At 43.7% G+C, this 21,735-nt stretch overlaps 1 protein-coding gene across 5 annotated transcripts; it reads right to left on the bottom strand.

Annotated features, from left to right (window-relative positions):
• Window positions 1-14,884: 14,884 nt before the first annotated feature.
• On the bottom strand, window positions 14,885-21,208 carry LOC139562934 (cap-specific mRNA (nucleoside-2'-O-)-methyltransferase 2-like). Of its 5 annotated transcripts, none has more exons than XM_071381117.1 (3): window positions 21,114-21,208; window positions 17,393-18,657; window positions 14,885-17,093 (listed from the first exon to the last, which is right to left on the bottom strand). In XM_071381117.1, the coding sequence occupies exons 1-3, from the start codon at window positions 21,196-21,198 to the stop codon at window positions 16,017-16,019; spliced, it is 2,427 nt and encodes an 808-aa protein (XP_071237218.1). In that variant the 5' UTR covers window positions 21,199-21,208; the 3' UTR covers window positions 14,885-16,016. The 5 variants fall into 5 exon arrangements, with proteins under 5 accessions (XP_071237218.1, XP_071237223.1, XP_071237219.1 ...); XM_071381122.1 differs by lacking the exon at window positions 21,114-21,208 and adding an exon at window positions 20,136-20,198; XM_071381118.1 differs by lacking the exon at window positions 21,114-21,208 and adding an exon at window positions 20,069-20,177.
• Window positions 21,209-21,735: the final 527 nt, after the last annotated feature.

Genomic DNA, 21,735 nt, shown 5'->3' with positions numbered 1-21,735 from the left:
ACTGATTCGCTCACGGGGTGGAATGACAATAGTGCAGCACGTGGACTGGCCTGAGGGCCAGGGCCGGCATGATGCAAGGGATTACCGGGGCTGAAGCCCCTTAGCCCAGGCCTGTGGGGGGCCCAAGAGGCCACAAAAAAATAGAAATAAAATAAGTATATATGTATGTGTCGAACTGCGTTGCTTTATCTTGGCCAGGTCACAGTTGCAAATGACAACTTGTTCTCAACTACCTACCTGGTTAAATAAAGGTGAAATAAAAAATAAAATATATATATGGTTCATACACTGCTCTTAGAATGCAGGAAAATACGACTTCACTCAAGAGGATACTACTTAAACAATGTGAAAAATACCCTTTTCTCGCCATCATGACATTAAAATACACGACAGTGTTCATGTCACGACTTCCGCCGAAGTCGGTTCCTCTCCTTGTTCGGGCGGCATTTGGCGGTTGTCGTCACCGGCTTTCTAGCCATCGCCGATCCACCTTTCATTTTTCCATTTGTCTTGTCTTGTTTTCCTACACACCTGGTTTCAATTCCCTCAGTATTAGACGTGTATATAACCCTCTGTTCCCCCCATGTCTGTGTCTGGAATTATTTGTTGTTTCGTGTATGTGCACGCTAGACTGGTTGCGCTGGGTTATGTCAACCCATATTGTGTTTAGTGTTCTTAGTGCCTTGTGTTTTGTTCACCGAAATTGACCCATTTATTTTATAAATGATGGGCTATTTCAGTTTTGCTCCTTCAGAAAGTATTCATACCCCTTGACGTGTTCCACATTTGGTTGTTACAGCCTGAATTTAAAAAAAATGTCAACACACAATAACCCATAATGACATTTATTGAAAATTAAAAACATAAATATCTAATTTACAAAAGTATTCATACCCCTGAGTCAATATATGTTAGAATCATCTTTGACAGCAATTACAGCTGCGAGTCTTTCTGGGTAAGTCTCTAAGAGCTTTGTACACCTAGATTGTACAATATTTACACTTTATTTTTATTTTTTATTCTTCAAGCTCTGTCAAGTGGGTTGTTGGTCATTACTAGACAGCCATTTTAAAGTTTTGCCATAGATTTTCAAGATGAACTAAGTCGAAACTGTAACTAGGCCAGTCCCTCCAGTGTATATTTGGCCCCTGTGTTTTAGGTTATTGTCCTGCTGAAAGGTGAATTTGTCTCCCCGAATTTGTCTCTCAGTCTGCTGGAAAGCAGACTGAACCAGGTTTTCCTCTAGGATTTTGCCTGTGCTTAGTTCTATTCCATTTGTTTTTATCCTAAAAAAAACTCCCTAGTCCTTGCCGATTACAAGCATACCCATAACATGATGCAAAACGAACAAAACGAACCGTGAAGCAATATGGCTAGTGCAGAACAGGCAACTAAACATAGAATAACAACCAACAAAATACCCAAGGAATATGGCTACCTAAATATGGTCCCCAATCAGAGACAACGATAAACAGCTGCCTCTGATTGAGAACCAATCTAGGCAACCATAGACATATAAACACCTAGACTAGAAAACCCCTAGACATACAAAAACCCTAGACAATCCAAAAACTAAACAAACCACCCTTGTCACACCCTGACCTAACCAAATAATAAAGAAAACAAAGATAACTAGGGTCAGGGCGTGACACAGTGATGTGTTGTGCTGTATTCAGGACATAAAGTTAATTTCTTTGCCACATTTCTTTTCTGTACAGGCTTGCTTCTTTTCATACTTTCAATTAGGTTAGTATTGTGGAGTAACTACAATGTTGTTGATATCAAGGCTCAGGAGAAGACCCAGATGCAGACAGTTTCGAAGTAACAAAAGCTTATTACTAAACAGCAGGGCAGGCAAACAACAGGTCAAGGGCAGGCAGAGGTCAGTAATCCAGAGCAGAGTCCGAAAGGTACTGAATGGCAGGCTCAGGGCAGGCAGGGGTCAGTAATCCAGGGTGGTGTGACAAGGTACAGAATGGCAGGCAGGCTCAGGATCAGGGCAGGCAGAATGGTCACAACTGGGAAAACTAGAAACAGGAACTAGAGAAAAACAGGAGCACAGGAAAACCGCTGGTAGGCTTGACAAAACAAAACGAACTGGCAACAGACAAACAGAGAACATATGGGGAAGATGGGTAACACCTGGAGGGGGGTGGAGACAAGCACAAAGACAAGTGAAACAGATCAGGGTGTGACAGTTGATCCATCCTTTGTTTTCTCCTATCCCAGCCATTAAACTCTGTAACTGTTTTGAAGTCACCATTGGCCTCATGATGAAATCCCTGAGCGGTTTCCTTCCTCTTCGGCAACTGAGTTAGGAAGGACACATGTATCTTTGTAGTGACTGGGTGTATTTTTTTTAAATACATTTGTATTTAACCTTTATTTAACTAGGCAAGTCAGTTAAGAACAAATTCTTATTTACAATGACGGCCTACCAAAAGGCAAAAGGCCTCCCACGGGGACGGAAATAAAAAATAAAAAAATTATAAAATATGAATATAGGACAAAACACACATCACAACAAGAGAGACAACACAACACTACATAAAGAGAGACCTAAGACAACAACATAGCAAGGCAGCAACATATGACAACACAGCATGGTAGTAACACAACATGACAACAACATGGTAGCAAAACAACATGGTAGCAGCACAAAACATGGTACAAACATTATTGGGCACAGACAACAGCACAAAGGGCAAGAAGGTAGAGACAACAATGCATCACGCAAAGCAGCTACAACTGTCAGTAAGAGTGTCTATGATTGAGTCTTTGAATGAAGAGATTGAGATAAAACTGTCCAGTTTGAATGTTTGTTACAGCTCGTTCCAGTCGCTAGCTGCAGCGAACTGAAAAGACGAGCAACCCAGGGATGTGTGTGCTTTGGGGACTTTTAACAGAATGTGACTGGCAGAACGGGTGTTATATGTGGAGGATGAGGGCTGCAGTAGATGTCTCAGATAGGGGGGAGTGAGGCCTAAGAGGGTTTTATAAATAAGCATCAACCAGTGGGTCTTGCGACGGGTATACAGAGATGACCAGTTTACAGAGGAGTATAGTGCAGTGATGTGTCCTATAAGGAGCATTGGCGGCAAATCTGATGGCCGAATGGTAAAGAACATCTAGCCGCTCGAGAGCACCCTTACCTGCCGATCTATAAATTATGTCTCCGTAATATAGCATGGGTAGGATGGTCTTCTGAATCAGGTTTAGTTTGGCAGCTGGGGTGAAAGAGGAGCGATCAAGTCTAGATTTAACTTTCGCCTGCAGCTTTGATATGTGCTGAGAGAAGGACAGTGTACTGTCTAGCCATACTCACAAGTACTTGTATGAGGTGATTACCTCAAGCTCTAAACCCTCAGAGGTAGTAATCACACCTGTGGGGAGAGGGGCATTCTTCTTACCAAACCACATGACCTTTGTTTTGGAGGTGTTCAGAACAAGGTTAAGGGTAGAGAAAGCTTGTTGGACACTAAGAAAGCTTTGTTGTAGAGCATTTAACACAAAATCCAGGGAGGGGCCAGCTGAGTATAAGACTGTATCATCTGCACATAAATGGAGGAGAGAGCTTCCTACTTCCTGAGCTATGTTGTTGATGTAATTGAGAAGAGCGTGGGGCCTAGGATTGAGCCTTGGGGTACTCCCTTGGTGACAGGCAGTGGCTGAGACAGCAATTTTTCTGACTTTATACACTGCACTCTTTGAGAGAAAGCCAGTCAGTTGATTATTGACAAGTTTTTCCAACACTTTTGATAAACAGGGCAAAATAGAAATAGGCCTATAACAGTTAGGATCAGCTTGATCTCCCCCTTTAAATAAAGGACGAACCGTGGCTGCCTTCCAAGCAATGGGAACCTCCCAAGAAAGGAGAGACAGGTTAAAACGGTCGGAGATAAGCTTGGCGATGATAAGGGCCACAACCTTAAAGAAGAATGGGTTTAAACCATCTGACCCAGATGTTTTTTGGGGGTCAAGTTTCAAGAGCTCCTTTAGCACCCCGGACTCAGTGACTGCTTGCAGGGAGAAACTTTGTTGCGGGGCAGGGGAAAAAGAAGGAGAAGCATTGGAGATGGTCTCATTAGAAGGGGTGGGAGACAAGGAAATGTTGGACGGGCAAGGAGGCATGGCTGAGTCAAATAGGAATCCTGACTTAATGAAGTGGTGATTAAAGAGTTCAGCCATGTGCTTCTTGTCAGTAACAACCACATCATCAACTTTAAGGGACATGTGCAGCTGTGAGGAGGAGGGTTTATTCTCCAGGTCTTTAACCGTTTTCCAGAACTTCTTGGGGTTAGACCCACAGAGAGAGAACTGCTCCTTAAAGTAACTTACGGATCGCCTGAGTGCACTTACTTCTCATTTGCCTGAATGAGACCCAGTCAGCATGAGTATGCGTGTGTCGAGCATTTCGCCAAATGCAATTCTTGAGGTGGAGTAACTTTGCAAGATCACCGTCGAACCATGGGCTGAAGCTGTTTTTAATTCTCGTTTTCTTTATGGGGACGTGTTTGCTAACAATATCACTGAAAATATAGAAAAAAAGTAGGTCCAAGCGTCTTTGACAGAGGGGATCAAGCTGATTCTATACCATTTTACAGAGGCCAGTTCATGAAGGAAGGCTTGCTCATGGAAGTTTTTTAGCAAGCATCTATGACAAATCAGGACAGGTCGTTTCACTGAGCAGCCAATACGAACACAGGTCATTACAGAAAACACCAGACTGATACCTATCAGGATTATTTGTGAGGATAACATCAAGAAGAGTAGCCTTTTCTGGGTGTTTGGAGTCATACCTTGTGGGATCGGTAATAATCTGAGAAAGATTTAGGGAGTCCCATTGCTTTAGGACTTGGTCAGGGGTTTAAGCATGTCCCAGTTTAGGTCACCTAGCAGGATGAATTCAGACTTAGTGTAAGGGGCCAGGAGAGAGCTCAGGGCAGGTAGGGTACAGGCCGGTGCTGATGGAGGACAATAGTACCCAGCAACAGTCAACAAAGATCTATTTGAAAGTTTAATACTTAAAACCAACAAATCAAATTGTTTGGGGACAGACTGAGCACTGAAGGTGATCCTTGGTAAAGATTGCCACTCCCCCACCTTTGGAAGATCTGTCTTGCCGAAAAAGGTTATAACCAGAAAGGTTAACATCAGTATTCAAAACACTCTTCCTTAAAACCACTTCTCAGTAATGACCAACACATCTGGATTGGAGCTGGGAACCCACACTTTCAATTGATCTATTTTATGTGTAAGCTTCTAGTGTTAACGTGCAGAAAACCCTGGATTTTACGAGAGCAGAAATCAGTGAAGCAGATATCAGAGCACAAGTCAGATTTGGGGCTAGCAACTGTAGATGGGCCAGGGGGTACATGCACATTTCCAGATATCATCAACAGTAATACAATCAAGGCATGGCATAGGATAGGATAGGGAGAGCTCTGCAGTACTGATTTATGCCATCTGAATGTGCATCAGATGGCAACAAGATCATATTGTACACCAATTTCATCAGGTAACATGAATACAAAGCCGGTGAGAGGTGGTTAGAATGGGATGGGAGGCTAAAAATCTGTGTAACCAATAGAGAGTGGGGGGAGTGGGGAGGGGGGGGGGGGGGGGGACAATCAGGGCAGACGGTGAACAGATCTCCAGCTGGAATTCAAGCAGCAGTGCAGCAGGCAACGAGAATAGGTGTCACCATCCAATACACCATCCAAAGTGTAATTAATAACTTCACCATGCTCAAATGGATATTCAGTGTCTGCCTTTTTATTTTTAGCCATCTACCAATAGGTGCCATTCTTTGCGAGGCATTATAAACCTCCCTGGTCTTTGTGGTTGTATCTGCGTTTGAAATTCACTGCTCGACTGAGGGACTTTACAGATAATTGTGTGTGTGTGGGTTACAGAGACGAGGTAGTCATTCAGAAACCATGTTAAACAATTTTATTGCACACAGACTGAGTCAATGCAATTTATTATGTGGCTTGTTTTTACTCCTGAACTTATTTAGGCTTGCCATAACAAAGGGGTTGAGTACTTATTGACTGAAGACATTTCAGCTTTTCTTTATTTAAAAAAAAAATCCACTTTGACATTATGTGTAGGCCAGTGACACAAAATCTCTATTTAATCCATTTTAAATTCAGGCTGTAACCAGTGGCGGTTCTAGACCATTTCAACTGGGGGGGCCAAGCTGGGGCCAGTTGTACTGTTAGAGGGGCCAGTTACATAAGACGTTATTGTTGTCATCGTTTTCTTCACTGCATTGCAGGCATTAGCAGGCAAAAGACCATGTTCATAATCATCATCGTTGCCACTGTCTAATAATGGATGTAAAAAAAGAACGATAGCAAAAATTTGTTATGTAAAAATTATTTCATACTCCACATTTAGGGGTGCCACAAGGTGGTCCAAAATTGTTGTCAGAGGGGCACTGCCCCCCCCCCCCCCCCAGAACCGCCACTGGCTGTAACACAATAAAATCTGTAAAAAGTCAAGGGGTGTGAATACTTTCTGAAGGCACTAAGACAATAAATACTATTTGCATATTAATACAGTTGAAGTCGGAAGTTTACATACACCTTAGCCAAATACATTTAAACTCAGTTTTCACAATTCCTGACATTTAATCTGAGTAAAAATTCCCAGAATGTGAAATGTCAGAAAAATAGTAGAGAGAATGATTTATTTCAGCTTTAATTTCTTTCATCACATTCCCAGTGGGTCAGGAGTTTACATACACTCAATTAGTATTTGGTAGCATTGCCTTTAAATTGTTTAACTTGGGTCAAATGTTTCAGGGAACCTTCCACAAGCTTCCCACAATAAGTTGGGTGAATTTTGGCCCATTCCTCCAGACAGAGCTGGTGTAACTGAGTCAGGTTTGTAGGCCTCCTTGCTCGCACACACTTTTTCAGTTCTGCCTACAAATTTTCTACAGGATTGAGGTCAGGGCTTTGTGATGGCCACTCCAATACCTTTACATTGTTGTCCTTAAGCCATTTTGCCACAACTTTGGAGTATGCTTGGGGTCATTGTCCATTTGGAAGACCCATTTGCAACCAAGCTTTAACTTCCTGACTGATGTCTTGAGATGTTGCTTCAATAAATCCAGATAATTTTCTTCCCTCATGATGCCATTTATTTTGTGAAGTGCACCAGTCCCTCCTGTAGCAAAGCACCCCCACAACATGATGCTGCCACCCCCGTGCTTCATGGTTGGGATGGTGTTCTTCGGCTTGCAAGCCCCCCCTTTTTTCTCCAAACATAGCGATGGTCATTATGGCCAAACAGTTCTATTTTTGTTTCATCAAACCAGAGGACATTTCTCCAAAAAGTACGAGCTTTGTCCCCATGTGCAGTTGCAAACCGTAGTCTGGCTTTTTTTATGGCGGTTTTGGAGCAGTGGCTTCTTCCTTGCTGAGTGGCCTTTCAGGTTGTCGATATAGGACTCATTTTACTGAAGATATAGATACTTTTGTACCTGTTTCCTCCAGCATCTTCACAAGGTCCTATGCTGTTGTTCTGGGATTGATTTGCACTTTTCACACCAAAGTACATTAATCTCTAGGAGACAGAACGCGTCTCCTTCCTGAACGGTATGACGTCTGCGTGGTCCCATGGTGTTTATACATGCGTACAATTGTTTTTACAGATGAACGTGGTACCTTCAGGTGTTTGGAAATTGCTCCCAAGGATGGAGCAGACTTGTGGAGGTCTACAATTTTTTTTCTGATGTCTTGGCTGATTTGGATTTTCCCATGATGTCAAGCAAAGAGGCCCTGAGTTTGAAGGTAGGCCTTGAAATACATCCACAGGTACACCTCCAATTGACTCAAATTATGTCAATTAGCCTATCAGAAGCTTCTAAAGCCATGACGTAATGTCCTGGAATTTTCCAAGCTGTTTAAAGGCACAGTCAACTTAGTGTATGTAAACTTCTGACTCACTGGAATTGTGATACAGTGAATTATAAGTGAAATAATCTGTCTGTAAACAATTGTTGGAAAAATGACTTGTGTCATGCATAAAGTAGATGTCCTAACCGACTTGCCAAAACTATAGTTTGTTAACAAGAAATTTGGGGAGTGGTTGAAAAACAAGTTTTAATGACTCCAAAATAAGTGTATGTAAACTTTCTACTTCAACTGTATGTCTCATGGACATAAATTATTATGTAATTTTGTATTATTTATTTTTCCATCTGATACTGTTCCATACAGTTTACTCCAACCTTTATGATGATGAACATGTGATTTGCAATTAAGCTCTACTAGCTGCCCCTGCATGACATACACTACGTGGCCAAAAGGATGTGGACACCTGCTCGTCAAACATCTCATTCCAAAATCATGGGCAGTAATATGGAGTTTGTCACCCCCTTTACTGCTATAACAGCCTCCACTCTTCTGGGAAGGCTTTCCACTGCATGTTGAACATTGCTGTGGGGACTTGCTTCCATTCAGCCACAAGAGCATTAGTGAGGTCGAGCACTCATGTTAGTCAAATAGGCCTGGCTCGCAGTCAGCGTTCCAATTCATCCCAAAGGTGTTCGATGGGGTTTAGGTCAGGGCTCTGTGCAGGCCAGTCAAGTTTAGGCCGTCATTGTAAATAAGAATTTTTTCTTAACTGACTTGTCTAGTTATATAAAGGTTAAATAAAAAATTTAGTTATTTCACACCGATCTCGACAAACCATTTCTGTATGGACCTCGTTTTGTGGCCGGTGGCATTGTCATGCTGAAACAGGAAAGGTTATTCCCCAAAGTGTTGCCACAAAGTTGGAAGCACAGAATCGTCTAGAATGTCATTGAATGTTAATTTTTTGAGCTCTACTATGTTTAAATGTACTTTCAGTTTTCCCCCAGTTTATGTTACATGTCCAGTCTATGTACTGTTTGTTATTTTGTTGTACATACATGTACATAGTGTACAGTCTTTGATTCCGTGATTTCACTTATAAAAGCCCTCATCACGTGCGCTGCACTGGATCCACTTGTATGCCTCCTCACTGAAACCTCCACTGCAAGGGTGACTTCATTTACTCTCTTTTAAAGTTTCAATGGCGGCCATCTTGAAAAATCTGCCATCTTGAATTTTCAACTGGGTCCATTAGAAATAAAAAAAATACATGTGTTAATGTCTGTTTTTATAGTTGTTGCATGATTTAATAACCTATGTTGCTCTCAAGGCTGACTACTATACCCTCCTCCCCTTTATTGAATTATGGCAGCCATAATGGATATTAATTGTACAATTTTCACTGTGTTGGTATTTCTGTTTTTTATTTTTAATACATTTGCAAACATTTCTGTTTTCACTTTGTCATTATGGGGTATTGTGTGTAATTTAATCAATTTTAGAATAAGGCTGTAACGTAACAAAATATGGATAAAGTCAAGGGGTCTGAATACTTTCCGAGTGCACTGTATATTGGTCATATGGCCTGTGCCATTAGATTAGTCATATTCCTGTCATGAAATAACCAACCACGTTTCAGAGTGTATATTCAAGAATTTAGAACAAGTGATGTGCTTAGTAGGCCATAAAGCATAAGCTATAGAGAACTTTACGCATAGGCCTATTGAGCGCATTGATCTGGGCCAGTGTGAGCAAGGCCTCACATCAAAGGGGATTACTCACCCCAAACCATTTTTGGATCAGAAAATACCCTCTCTATAAATAGGCGCCTCTGCATAAATGGTAACGATTTCTCATTGTCACGTGCGCTTATAGCAAAGGGCGATAAGTAAAGGAGTGGGTGTATAAATGCAAGGAAATTAAAAAGTGTTGTGGCTCCATGGAAACTGAAGTAGTGTCAATTAATGGAGCCCAATTGGAGATCTTAAAAGCATTAAAAGCATGAATAAAAGACCCCTCGCATGGGGTCAATAAGCACACTAATGGCCATACTGTAATGCACGAGAGAGGCTTCATGGCATTAGTTTACACTTTACAGTGACAGGAAGAGAAAAGCCACATAGTGTCCCCGACTCACACACTCTCACTCTGAGCTGGGCTGGGGCCTATACAATCACAACCCTTACTGCAAGGGGAGTGTAAGGCCTCCACTTACAAAGAGAAATGGAAATACAATCCAGCCATATAACAACACAATGAACACACACAACACAGGTTGGGGAAAGGAAGAATTTGAATTTACAGACACATCATCAAAGCTGCACATTCATCCATTTATCACACACTGACACTGAGTTATGACAGTAAATTGTCATGTGAGAAGGAGGAGCGAGACAGCAATAAAACTGAGAGGGGTGTTTGTGTCAGTTTCTCCAGCTCACAGCACAGAAATCATAAATACAGAAGACTGACCTCAGACCAGTCCCACCAGTACCATTCCTCATCTAATCATATACACAAACACTGAAGCATCTCCATTATGTTGATGGGTGACAGCTTAAGAGGGATGATTGCAGTAGACTATTAGAGTGTCAGACTATGCAGGCTCCACTGGGTTGTTAAGAGTGTTTGAATTTCATTCCCCAAATATTTGGCTCTGTTCCCAAATACAACCAGGACAGAAGTTCACCTAAGGCACTGTGTGTGTTATGGGACTGCTCTGTGTACCAGCATGCTTGCATGCACATACACAGTCACACATATACACACACAGTTGCACACACACTCTCTCTCTCTCTCTCTCTCTCTCTCTCTCTCTCTCTTACTCTTACTCTCTCTCTCTCTCTCTCTCTCTCTCTCTCTCTCTCTCTCTCTCTCTCTCTCTCTCTCTTACTCTCTCTCTCTCTCTCTCTCTCTCTCTCTCTCTGTCTCACAAACGCACACGCAGACAACTCGTCACATCAGCACAGATTTGGGGAGAAATGTTAATTAAATCAGTAAACGCTTAATTCAAATCTTTAGGAAACACGAACACACACAGGCCACATTTGTTCCATACAGCAAATGGAAGACAGAATGTAAATACATGAAGAAAGACAGCATTGATGAAGAACACTTTAAATAGACAAAGGCATAGACCATCTGGAGTCAGCAATACATAGACAGTCTAGCATGATGTACATACTCAGTCCATAAAAACAGCCGTTTAACTGGGGGGCAGAATGAAATATTTTCAAGTAACAACAATGATGGATATTCCAATCCAGACTAGGTGTCAGTGGTTCATTTGTTGTTGTTGTTTATTGATGGAAAACACCTGCCATCCAGAGAGATTTGTGACCCCTCCATTTCCTCACACCCCTTCCCCTTCTCATCTGATTGTTCAGTCTTTGATTTGGCTGGAGACCCCCCCTCTTCCAATCACCGCCTTTATGTTTATTACCATAGCAACTTTATGATGCTGCACAGGACTCTTTCGTTAATCAATGACATGACAGGGGAACCTACTACTCATTTACCCAACAAGCTCCTCTTGGTTAATCACATACCGAAAGGCACCTCATTAAGGACTGAAGCCTCCCTTGAGCATCGGTTTTTTAATTACTGCTTGTGGCCTGACCTGATTACCAGTCTTTGTCATTGATGATTTCTATTATTTTTTATTCTATTCTATATTTATTCCTAGTTGCATGTTTATTGTAGAGCGAACAGTACAGTGTCCCAGCTACTCTCACAGCTGTGCTCAGTGCTCTTTCAGAAGGCTCTGCCTGTAACAAGCATCTGGGGAGAACAACTGCGTCTCACAAACCTCTCCACGCGCCTCCCTTTCTTTAAACTCTCTCTCTCCCTCTCTTCTTGCATCTCCCCTACTTTCATCATCCTTCATTTTCCTCTGTCTCTGTACTCCCTCTCTCTTTCCTGTCTTCGCTCCCTTCCTATGTCTCTTCGCTCTTCTCTCTCTCTCTTTTTCTACCTGCTTCCTTAGAATCTATTCTATCTCTTAACTGAGCAAGTGTAGGAACAAGGAGGGTGACTGCCTCTCTGTCCTGTTGTTGTGTTGCTGCAACAGAAAACAGCTTTTCACTGTGCTTCTCTTTGGTGTTTATATCAAGTCTCTGCATCCCAATGTGTCTCAGTGTGATAGTTTGTCTCAGGGGATACCAGCCACAGAACAGAGCTGTCATCCCCACACTCCATCATTCCCAAAATGCAGAACTTCGCCAATCCATCATTTCCAAACAGAAACACACTCTGACACGTTTCATTCCAAAAACCCAAACAAGCTGATACTGTTATCATTCGAAAACCCTGACACTGTAAACCATTTATGTCCGACACACTGTCACTATGACATGTCAATGTCAGTCTGTTATTATAGCCAGGGTTGGAGACATCCCATAGAAAGTAAATACCCCCTTTCACACAATGGCTGACATCAACACACAAGTATAACCTGGGCGGCAGACGTGGGGCATGGTGGACAACATCACTGGAGCGTAGGGTGGGATTTGCAGTGTAATTTCCCACACAAGCCCCTACATCTTCAATGCAACACGTTCCCCCCCATAATTATTAATTATTATTATTATAAGAGGACGGCCTTTCCACTCCATTCACTTCACCTTTGGCCTTTCTCTCTGGTGTTAAGTGATTACATCCCTGATCTATATTTGGATTCACTCCTGGATGGATAGAGGGACATATGGAAGGATACGCCTTCCACAGATTGTGATGTAGCTGGAATCATGCCACCAGTGTAGACCATCCATCCACAGAAGAGGGGGCAGGGGAATGGGTTCATCCATTCAGTGTGTAAGAGGCAGGGTTCATAGAGAACATCCAGTGTGTGTGTGTGTTTCAAGTTTAGCGTTATATTAATCGTATGTACTGGAAGCACATTGTATACACCGTTCAACAAAATGCTTCCTTGCAGGTTCCTTCTCGACAATGCAACAAAGATAAGAATACGAACATAAAGTAAATGGCTCAGTAGAATAGAATAAACTTTTTAGCAGAAGTATAATACAGTAAGGCACAATTTATAGTCCAATATGTACACAGGGAAGGGGGGATTGGAGGGCAAGTTTTTAAATTGTGCATTATTAACAATAGTAATTAAGAGTCTGGTAGTAGCAGTTGTGATATGTGTGTATCATGAATGAGCGTGTGTGTGTGTGTGTGTGTGTGTGTGTGTGTGTGTGTGTGTGTGTGTGTGTGTGTGTGTGTGTGTGTGTGTGTGTGTACAGATTGGGATTGGACAGAGGAGTGACAGAGGAACAAATTGGGAGCACTGAAAAGGGATTACATTTACAGTAAATATCACCCAATCACCTGACCAATTTCTATCACTCTCACCAACTTAAGCCTATCATAACTCATTGTCATCTATCTCGCTTACCCACACACACTCTCTATTTCAATCTCTGTGACATAAATTTATCTATAGTATATACCACAGACAGAAGTTAATCAGTAATCTCACACAGACATAATGTAATCAAATGGACATTGCTTTTCCATGTTCAGTTGATGCCTTTGAAACTCTCCAAGCTATTGTTAGCGTGTCTGTGTGCATGTATGTACACTTTGTGTGATTCAAACTGTGATTTATTCAGCCAAGGCAATGTGTGGGTGACGACCTTATACCAGGTCAGTGCTTAAAGTGTGAGAATCTGTGTGTGTGACCCTGTAGAACATTAGCCATCCATCATAGGGTTCACCATTTAGCCTCATCCACACAGCAAGATTCTGATAAACCAGACATAGAAAAAGACAAACACTATTCTCTGTTCTGCTGTTGCCGCAACACTCTCTCACCCGCACGCACACACATTCTGATCTGAATGAACCTGCAGAGGTGGCTTGTTACCTTCTCCTTTTCTAATTTTCTGTTCATCCAAACATCTGCTCAGTTCTTCATTAGTAGTCTCTGGCATGTGAATTTTGCCAGGGGAGATGCTAGTTCAGATATCACATAAAGCTGCCGACTCGGCTACTCCCCCCCCCCTCCAAACCCCATCTCTACCCTCACTCACAGATGGTGAGTGGATTTGGTTAATCGAAGCAAAAGCAGGGATTCTACTCGGAATCATTCAATGGTTCCATTAAAACGATTCATTAGATCGCACTCCCATCGCTGAAGCCCTCCACTCCACAGCTATGGAAATCAACAGAGATGAGTTGGTAGTGGAGGAGTGGGCTGAGAAAGAGGAACAGAGAGCGTGAGAGAGATAGAGGAAGAATGTGAAAATGACAAACTGTGTTCAACAGCAGTCACAGGGATTAGAAGAGGTCAGCAGCGGTCTAAAAATGCAATCTGAATCTATTTCTTCTGAGCTGACAGGGACCTGTTGGCTGTTGAGGCATTTTAAGCCTCCCTGTCATCTTCTCTATTACACTGTCCTTTGGTTGTTTCCCTCCTGACTGCTACCTAATTAACACACACAGACAGGAAAAGTATTAATCAGCAAATTAGGGAACGGCTGGTCTTCAGATGATACACTGGGACAAATACAGCTTCTCAAACACTCCCTTTCTCCAAATGGCCTACTGTGATACAAAGATTTGCTCATCACTTAATCTTATACCTCATCTACCTATAACATGTACCGACAGTACATTGGTACTGTATAAAGAAGGCTCAGGGCTGTAGCTCAGAAGTTTCCTTTATTGTGCTTTTGGATGGTTTTATAAAAACAAATTTAGAGAATAACAAAGAAGAATCATCTCCCAGTATCTTTATTTACCCTGATTTCAGCAGCTTGTGTTTATTACAGAGCACCCCTGGGGGTTCTCACTCGCTTTGGTAAACCTTTAACCCTCTTCCCGAAGTGGAGGCTCTTGCTGAAGTAGACACCAGGATTGTCCTGACAGCTTCTGCTAATGAAGACTTTTCTTGGTTTTCACAAATGGCTGTGTTCCAGACTCTTTGTTGTGAATATCTTGAAAATAAATAAACTCTCCTCTGTTTCTGTTCACTAAAGACTAAAGTAAGTCAAAACGAGGTAAGAATTCAGTGAAGTCAATAGTTTTTTTATTAAAGGAATACAACCTGCACCAACAAAAAAAATCTAATATTCAACAGCACAAATATAAAAAAGTTTTCAAAGGCAAACAAAACCAATACAAAAGTATATATAAAAACACATTTCGTGGACACATTGGCTTGCACAGCACGTTCCCAAAATACAACATTTCAGTTCAACCATTTTCTTCAATAAAGTATCTGACCACATAGGCTACCTGTTCTACTGGATGCATCATTCCAAAGAAAACATAATGCAGGTTAGACTGATGAGACATTTCAAGGCCAGCTGTGCCGTGGACATTATCAGATCCTACATAATCAGGTATTCATTTGCAGTTTAACACCAGGTGTAAATGGGGTCTAAGTATAGATGCCGTAGAGGCAAGACTACATTTTCTTCAAACCCCTGCAGAGTGAAACAGTGCATGCACTGCTAGCCTTCACAGCAGTCACCAGGTAAAAATACAGTCACACAATCTACTGTATTTAGTCACTTCTGGTTAGACAGTGTCAGGAAAATGACACAAAAAAGGCTTTTTAACTCCTAACAAACTGCATGATAATATTTTTATTTTAATAGTGAAACTAATATGAAAAGTATTTTTTACTTTAAATAACTTGAATTAGCAGTACATGAGTTATTGTGCTGTCCTAAAAATACATTAGATCAGAGACCCAGGGAAATGTAACCAAATGTTGTCCTAATTCAAACAGATTAACTGTTGATATTTACAATCATAAAAAAAAGATTGAAAGAATTCAGTTAGGTCTTCAATGTCTGATCATCACAGCATCAATCAAATGATATCAAATACATTTACTTCACCGCATTGCTTGCCTCATTTTTATCAAAACAGGGACCAAATGTGCCCTTACTAAATATTGAAAGTTGCAAGGTCCAAAAACAACCCCATCCCAATTCTGTGATACAGATCTGAAGGGACCTGATGGGATTAAGTTAAGGGGGAGCTTCCACCATATCGCTTCCACCCATCCAATTCCTTTACATCTGTCAACACTGATGGGGTAGGGGCTAGAAAATTAGCTAGTCAGTGCTTGTTTTCGGGCCAGGCTATGGTACAATCCACCTGAGACACTCAGAACCCCTCTGTTGACCCCAGCTAAGCCTGCATGAGCAGGTGCAGCAGTTGACGGGCGATGGCTGAGTTCATGGTCCACAGGAACTCTGTCAGCTCTCCTTTGAGCAGCTCCTCCATGGGAACAAACTGCAGTACCTGTCTCTGGCCTCCAGGAGGCAGAATGTCAGTGTCCTCCTCCCCTCTGGCCAGGCAGCCCATACGCTCCTGCAGGTCACCAAGGTGGGGAAGGAGTCGAGCAGCAGCCTCTGGACAGAACCCCACACATACCAACACCGCCCCTGCAGCACCTGGAGGAGAAGGACACCTGAAGGTGACAGAGCGGAAGGACAGGTGGAGGCAAAGGACGGTTGCAGCGGTTACGCGGGTAAAGGCGGAGAGGATGGGCAGGAGGAGGGCGTCGCCGGGTCCCATGCGGCGCAGGGAGAGCAGGACACAGTCCAGCAGGTCTCTCTGATACTGCGGCTTCCCGTCATGCAGAGTGGTGTGGGCCGTAGGTGGTAACGAGGGCTCCGAACAGAACTCCAGCACCAACCCCCCAGCCTGCTCCTCACAATCCCCCCAACACGATGCTCTGCCAAAGACTAGGCACTTTCTGTTTCCCTTGCCATTGCAGGGAGTGATGTCACATAGGGCTGCCACCTCTGAGAGGATGGACGTGGTACCAACCATTGGGCAGGAGCTACAGGGAGGGACCAGAGTCCAGGCAGCTGACCTGTCCATGCCTGAGCCTAGGGCAGCCTGCTCCAAAGCTTCATTGAGGTGGTTCAACAGACCCCCATCACAGAATGGCGAGTTCCTGACTACAGTGAGGGCCGCCCCCACTATCACAAACCAGGTGTCCATATGGCATTCTGCCAGCGGCCCTGCCAGCACACAGCCTGCCCCTGTGCCGTCGGGGCCGTGGCCGTGCCGTTCCACCAAGGCAGCGTAGCGGCCCTTCCCAACACGCTCCTTCCAGCCCAAGGCCTGCAGCTCCCTCCGCTGGTTAAAGGAGCCCATCTGATTCTTCTGGCCCAGGGGCCTCCGACCCGTTACGCTGCAACACGCTGGGGCCACTGTGTTATGAGACAACCAGCGGGCCCGCGGCAGAGAACTCACCTACACACAGGAATAGGAAAAACAGCTCAAGCCTGGCTTGAACATTTTTATGCAGAACTTTGTATTAAACAAGTCACTGATACTAAATGACAGATCCACCTAAAATAAATTCAGGAGGTGGCCATCGGCCACTGAATATCTCATATTATCCTCATCAAAAAGTATTCTTAAATTGTAGATAATTATTGTCCTAGCAGTTCATAATGTCTAACTAATGGTCAAAGGGCATCAGCAAACTTTTATCGAGCTATAGGCTTCGCTATCGACTTGAATTAATTTTGCACATTTGCCACTCTTACCTGGAAGCGCTGCAGGTACTCCTGAGCAGTGCAGTCCCTGATGTTTTCCAGCCGTTGCCTCTGCTTCCGATTCAGGCCCTCAAACATTCTCAGGTTTTCCCAAATCGTTCCTGTCTGTAGGTCATGGAAGTAGGAGCACGCCTGCTCATGTTGCGCCAAGAACGACTGTGGGAGGAGCTGGCTGGGGAATAGGGCTTCACGGGCAGCCAGGTCCGGCCCGAAGTGACGGATCAGCTTGGACAGCAGGGGCCTCACAGCCTGCCTACCATCGTAGTGAAGACAGACGACGTACACCTCAGAGTTCCCTGCTTTGCTGGTTGCCGGTTTGAAGACGCTGACGGAGCGGAAGCAGCAGTTTAACAGGTAGAGCAGGCAGACAGAGGAGTGCTCGTACAGAGTGAACATCTTCAGTACAAACGAGCCGCCTGGGCCCAGAAGGAAGAGTGCGGCCGCAACCTCGCAGTAGTGCAGCGATGACACCAGGGCCTCCTGCTCATCAGGGTTCCCCTGACAGTCAAAGCTCCCGTCCGCCGTCACCACATCAATACGGCACATGTTACCCACAAAGGTCTGCAGCTCCAACAGGTGCTTCTGGCTCATGATGTCTCCTGTGTTGTCCGAGCCAAAGAACCACCAGGGCAGAGTGTTGGCGATGAGGCGGTCGTCTGTGATGGTGGTGCCCCCTCCGTTGGCCTCGTGATAGGGGTTGAGTGTGTTCGCTGCCCAACTCCAGTCACAGTAGCACGTGTGCTTGCTGGTTTTGAGATAGTGGTTCAGAGCGGCGATGAAGGCCCCTGGAGCCTCACACAGGTGAACAGTGTTCAGCTCCCCGCTCCGCAACGCCTCCTCTGGCAGAAGGTTGAAGGTGCCCAGGATCTCATAGAACTTGCACCAGGCCTGAGTGCAGATTTCGGCATTGGCAACGGCTCGCACAGTACCAATGACCTTCCCAGCACGGTTGGTGGAATTGGTATGCTGGTGCCAGACTTCCAGATCCTTATCGCTAAGTTGGTTCTTCACCTCATTTAGTGACGTCTTCAGGGTCTGCAGGAGGACGTGGTCCTGGGCCGGGTGTCTCAGTGCTTTGCTGGGGTCAGGGATACACCACTCCCCATTGGCCGGTTTGACGTATGTCCTGACTTTATTGAAGAGTTTTCTGACCTCTGCAACTACTTCCGGGTCAAAGGCTTCCACGTCAGTGGGCTGCTGCCTGCCAGGTTTCCTCCTCGCTCCCCGGCCCCAACTCATCCTCTCCTCCAGACGCCCTGCAGCAAAAAACAAACAACCGATGTGATTTGATGACATCCACAACGCTATACAATGCATGCCCTGCATAATGTAGATTATATCAGGAAACTATTTTATTTACACTCATATTTGTTGACTTTTTAGTTTATATGCATTAATGCCTGGTCCCAGGTCTCTCATATATATATATATATATGCATGGGCAGTGGTTGATTACTGATTTATATGTACACTAGACTAATGGCTGGTACCATAACGATTTCTACCACGGTATGGTCTCAGAGTCTGAACACACTAATAAAATAGGCCTAACTGAATAAACCTTTCTAAAGACATAACCAAGCCCGCAATCATTCTGAAAGTCCAGCTACATTGTTGCTAACATGATTTAACTATGATGGAATAGTAGTAGGCTTTGCCTTATGTTAAATGGACATTTGGCAGTGTACATGAATCATTTTCTGCATCTCAAGCAACAGGGTGTGTTTGTAAATTAAATCTGGAGTGACAGAGTGTGCTCTGGGCGTTTGTAAATTCAGAGCGTTGTCAGATTGTCCGTTCCTAAATTCAGAGCGTTTCACTCTTGTAGCGTTCAGAGCGCACACTGGACGCTCCGGCCAAAGAAGAGTAGGGTTGATCCGAGCGTTTTGACCTCACAACCGCAGTCAATCACCCAACGCTAGCCAACGAACTGGCTAACGTTGGCTAGCTACTTCCAGACACAAATGAGAGAACACCTCACTCTGACCATTACTCACCCTAGCAGAGCAGGTTAGGCTGTTTTCATGTTATTCAGAGCTTTGGTGACTAAATGGGGTGCTGGCAACAAGTTAATCACGTTTTTTTGCCGACGTTTACTGATTCCGGCCATATTGAACGGGTGTTGAGCGTTCGTAACTTCATAACGTTATTCTGCGCTCTTGTATACTCAGACGAGTGCTCTGAAGTCGGAGTAGATAGACAGAGCGAATTTAGAAACGCACCCACAGCAAGTAGGCAGGACAGCTTGCTACACCTCTCTGACTAGCTAGCTAACCTCCTACTAAATAAAGCTAGCCAAACGTTAGGCATTTCATACAATGTGCCTAAAGGCGAAACAAGTAAGCGAAATCATTTATTTACATTTTATTGCTGACTATAATACATATTTAAGGGATACATAACTTAACTAGTTGTTTAAATGGCCACACATCACACGGGCCAGGACATGATGTCCCCCTCTCCTTGCAGGTGCAGCGGCTACGTCTGTGTTGCTAAGCAAGAAACTACGGGGTCGACTTTTAGGCCTAAACTCATTTCGTTAACTAACTAAGCTAGTTTCTCTAGCGTTAAGGAACATATCCTAATGAATAACATTAACTAGCTACTATACCTTGCTTGTTTACTGTACAAACACTTCCATAATAGGCACACGTTTACAACGCTTACGGTCGTTAACTTTTGTTTGTAACTTAAGCTTCCCGCCGGTCATAATGCTAACTTAAAAGGTTCCTACCTAGCCAGCTAACATCCTCTTACGCTCAGCACAGCTAGCTTCTCAGCAGGACCCCCCCCCCCCACTTCTTCGGTGAGGTTTAATGGCGGTTGGCATCCAATATGTTGCATTACCGCCCCCAACTGAACTATAGATCCATTACACTTAAAATACTAAATGGGAATCAGAAAAAAATAAACATGTATTTATTATAACCCTATCAACTAACCCTATACTCATTAAAACCCATCACCTTATTCCACGACTTTAACCCTCTCTGATCCTACCCTAGGCCAACAGCCTGAGAAGATGGGACACCACCGCTCAACACACCCTGTAACTCTTCTGAATTTAAATCTTGTATACCTAAATACTTCTCTGCAGCTGTCACCACAGCATATATTTTCTGTGATTTACTTCCCATTTCTGCAATATAGTTGATATCCATTACTATGAACGCTAAGAAGCCAACCTTACTGAAGCATACCTCACTGATTGGCCTATCCTTCTGTACTGGCACAAATCTAACACTCACTGGGATCCTCACCATTGACCCATCCTCCTCCACTTTCTTCACTGCCTCAGCATATGACACCTTCTGCACTACTCTTACCCTGGCCACCTCAACCTGCCTCTCTAGCCCCATAGACTTCCGATCCCCAGCAACATGAGCAACCTCACAATTGACAAACAACTTTATCCACCGAAACTTCACAATCCTCTGTCATATGCCCTCCGGCACACTTCACACATCTTGGAATTTCCCTCTTACACACTACTGCAACATGAACATAAACGTTTCACCTGAAACAGAGCAGTGGATTCTGCACAAAAGCTCTAAACAGGTAACTGATATATCCTAACATGACTTTGTCTGGTAGAGACTGACAATGACTCTTCTGTTTCACCATGCTCCCCACTGGGTCTGCGTCACACCAAACGGCAGGCATCACAAACACTAGGAATGTTCAACTTCAATTGCTACACCTCCACACTTACCGCTACCACAGAGAGCTAAGAGCAAAGAAAGAAACAGATCTTGACCCACGTTGCATGACACAAAGCGCCTTCTCCCTCTGGTCATAAGTAACACAAACAAATATCACAAGTCCACTACAGGTTACCTTTAATTGATTTAAGATTCTTCTTCTTTGGGATTGGGTTGGTGGCGCGCATCTGACTTAAGGTGAATACACCGCCACCTACAGTACTGGAGTGTGAGGCCAGGCACAGCCTAACTACATACAATTATGTCCTTAGTCCTGTTCCTCTAAGAAAGTGAAATAGAGCCTTAAAACACCACTTCCCTCCCCCCACTACACCACCCAAACCCCAAACCTGTCCAGCCTCTCTAACCCTTTCACACAATCTCTCCTTATCTACGCTATATAATTCCCAAAATATCAACACATGCTCCACCGTTTCCTCCACTAAACAGTCATCACACTGACCTGTTTCATGTCTCCCTATCACAATGTGGCATTCAAACCTGTATGCCCAAACCATAGTCTACTCCACACAACTTCCTCTCACCTACATCCCATACTCCCCACCTCTTCCTTTACTGATCATTGCATGTGAGAAAATTGGCTCCCTTTACTACTAGCATCCCACTTCCTTT

This window comes from Salvelinus alpinus, chromosome 33 (assembly GCF_045679555.1).
Source record: "Salvelinus alpinus chromosome 33, SLU_Salpinus.1, whole genome shotgun sequence".
Lineage (NCBI taxonomy): Eukaryota > Metazoa > Chordata > Actinopteri > Salmoniformes > Salmonidae > Salvelinus > Salvelinus alpinus.
The sequence above is the reverse complement of the archived record's forward strand: the minus strand, read 5'-3'. Positions and strand labels throughout refer to the sequence as shown.

Bases quoted from the DNA above. Each gene is read 5' to 3' on its own strand.
- LOC139562934 (XM_071381117.1), bottom strand. From the start codon at position 21,198: ATGACCAGAGGGAGAAGGCGCTTTGTGTCATGCAACGTGGGTCAAGAT. The intron at 18,658-21,113 runs GTAAGTGTGGAG...TTTTTGCTGCAG, and splicing joins CTTAGCTCTCTGTGGTAGCG to GGCGTCTGGAGGAGAGGATG. The intron at 17,094-17,392 runs GTAAGAGTGGCA...TCCTGTGTGTAG, and splicing joins AGTACCTGCAGCGCTTCCAG to GTGAGTTCTCTGCCGCGGGC.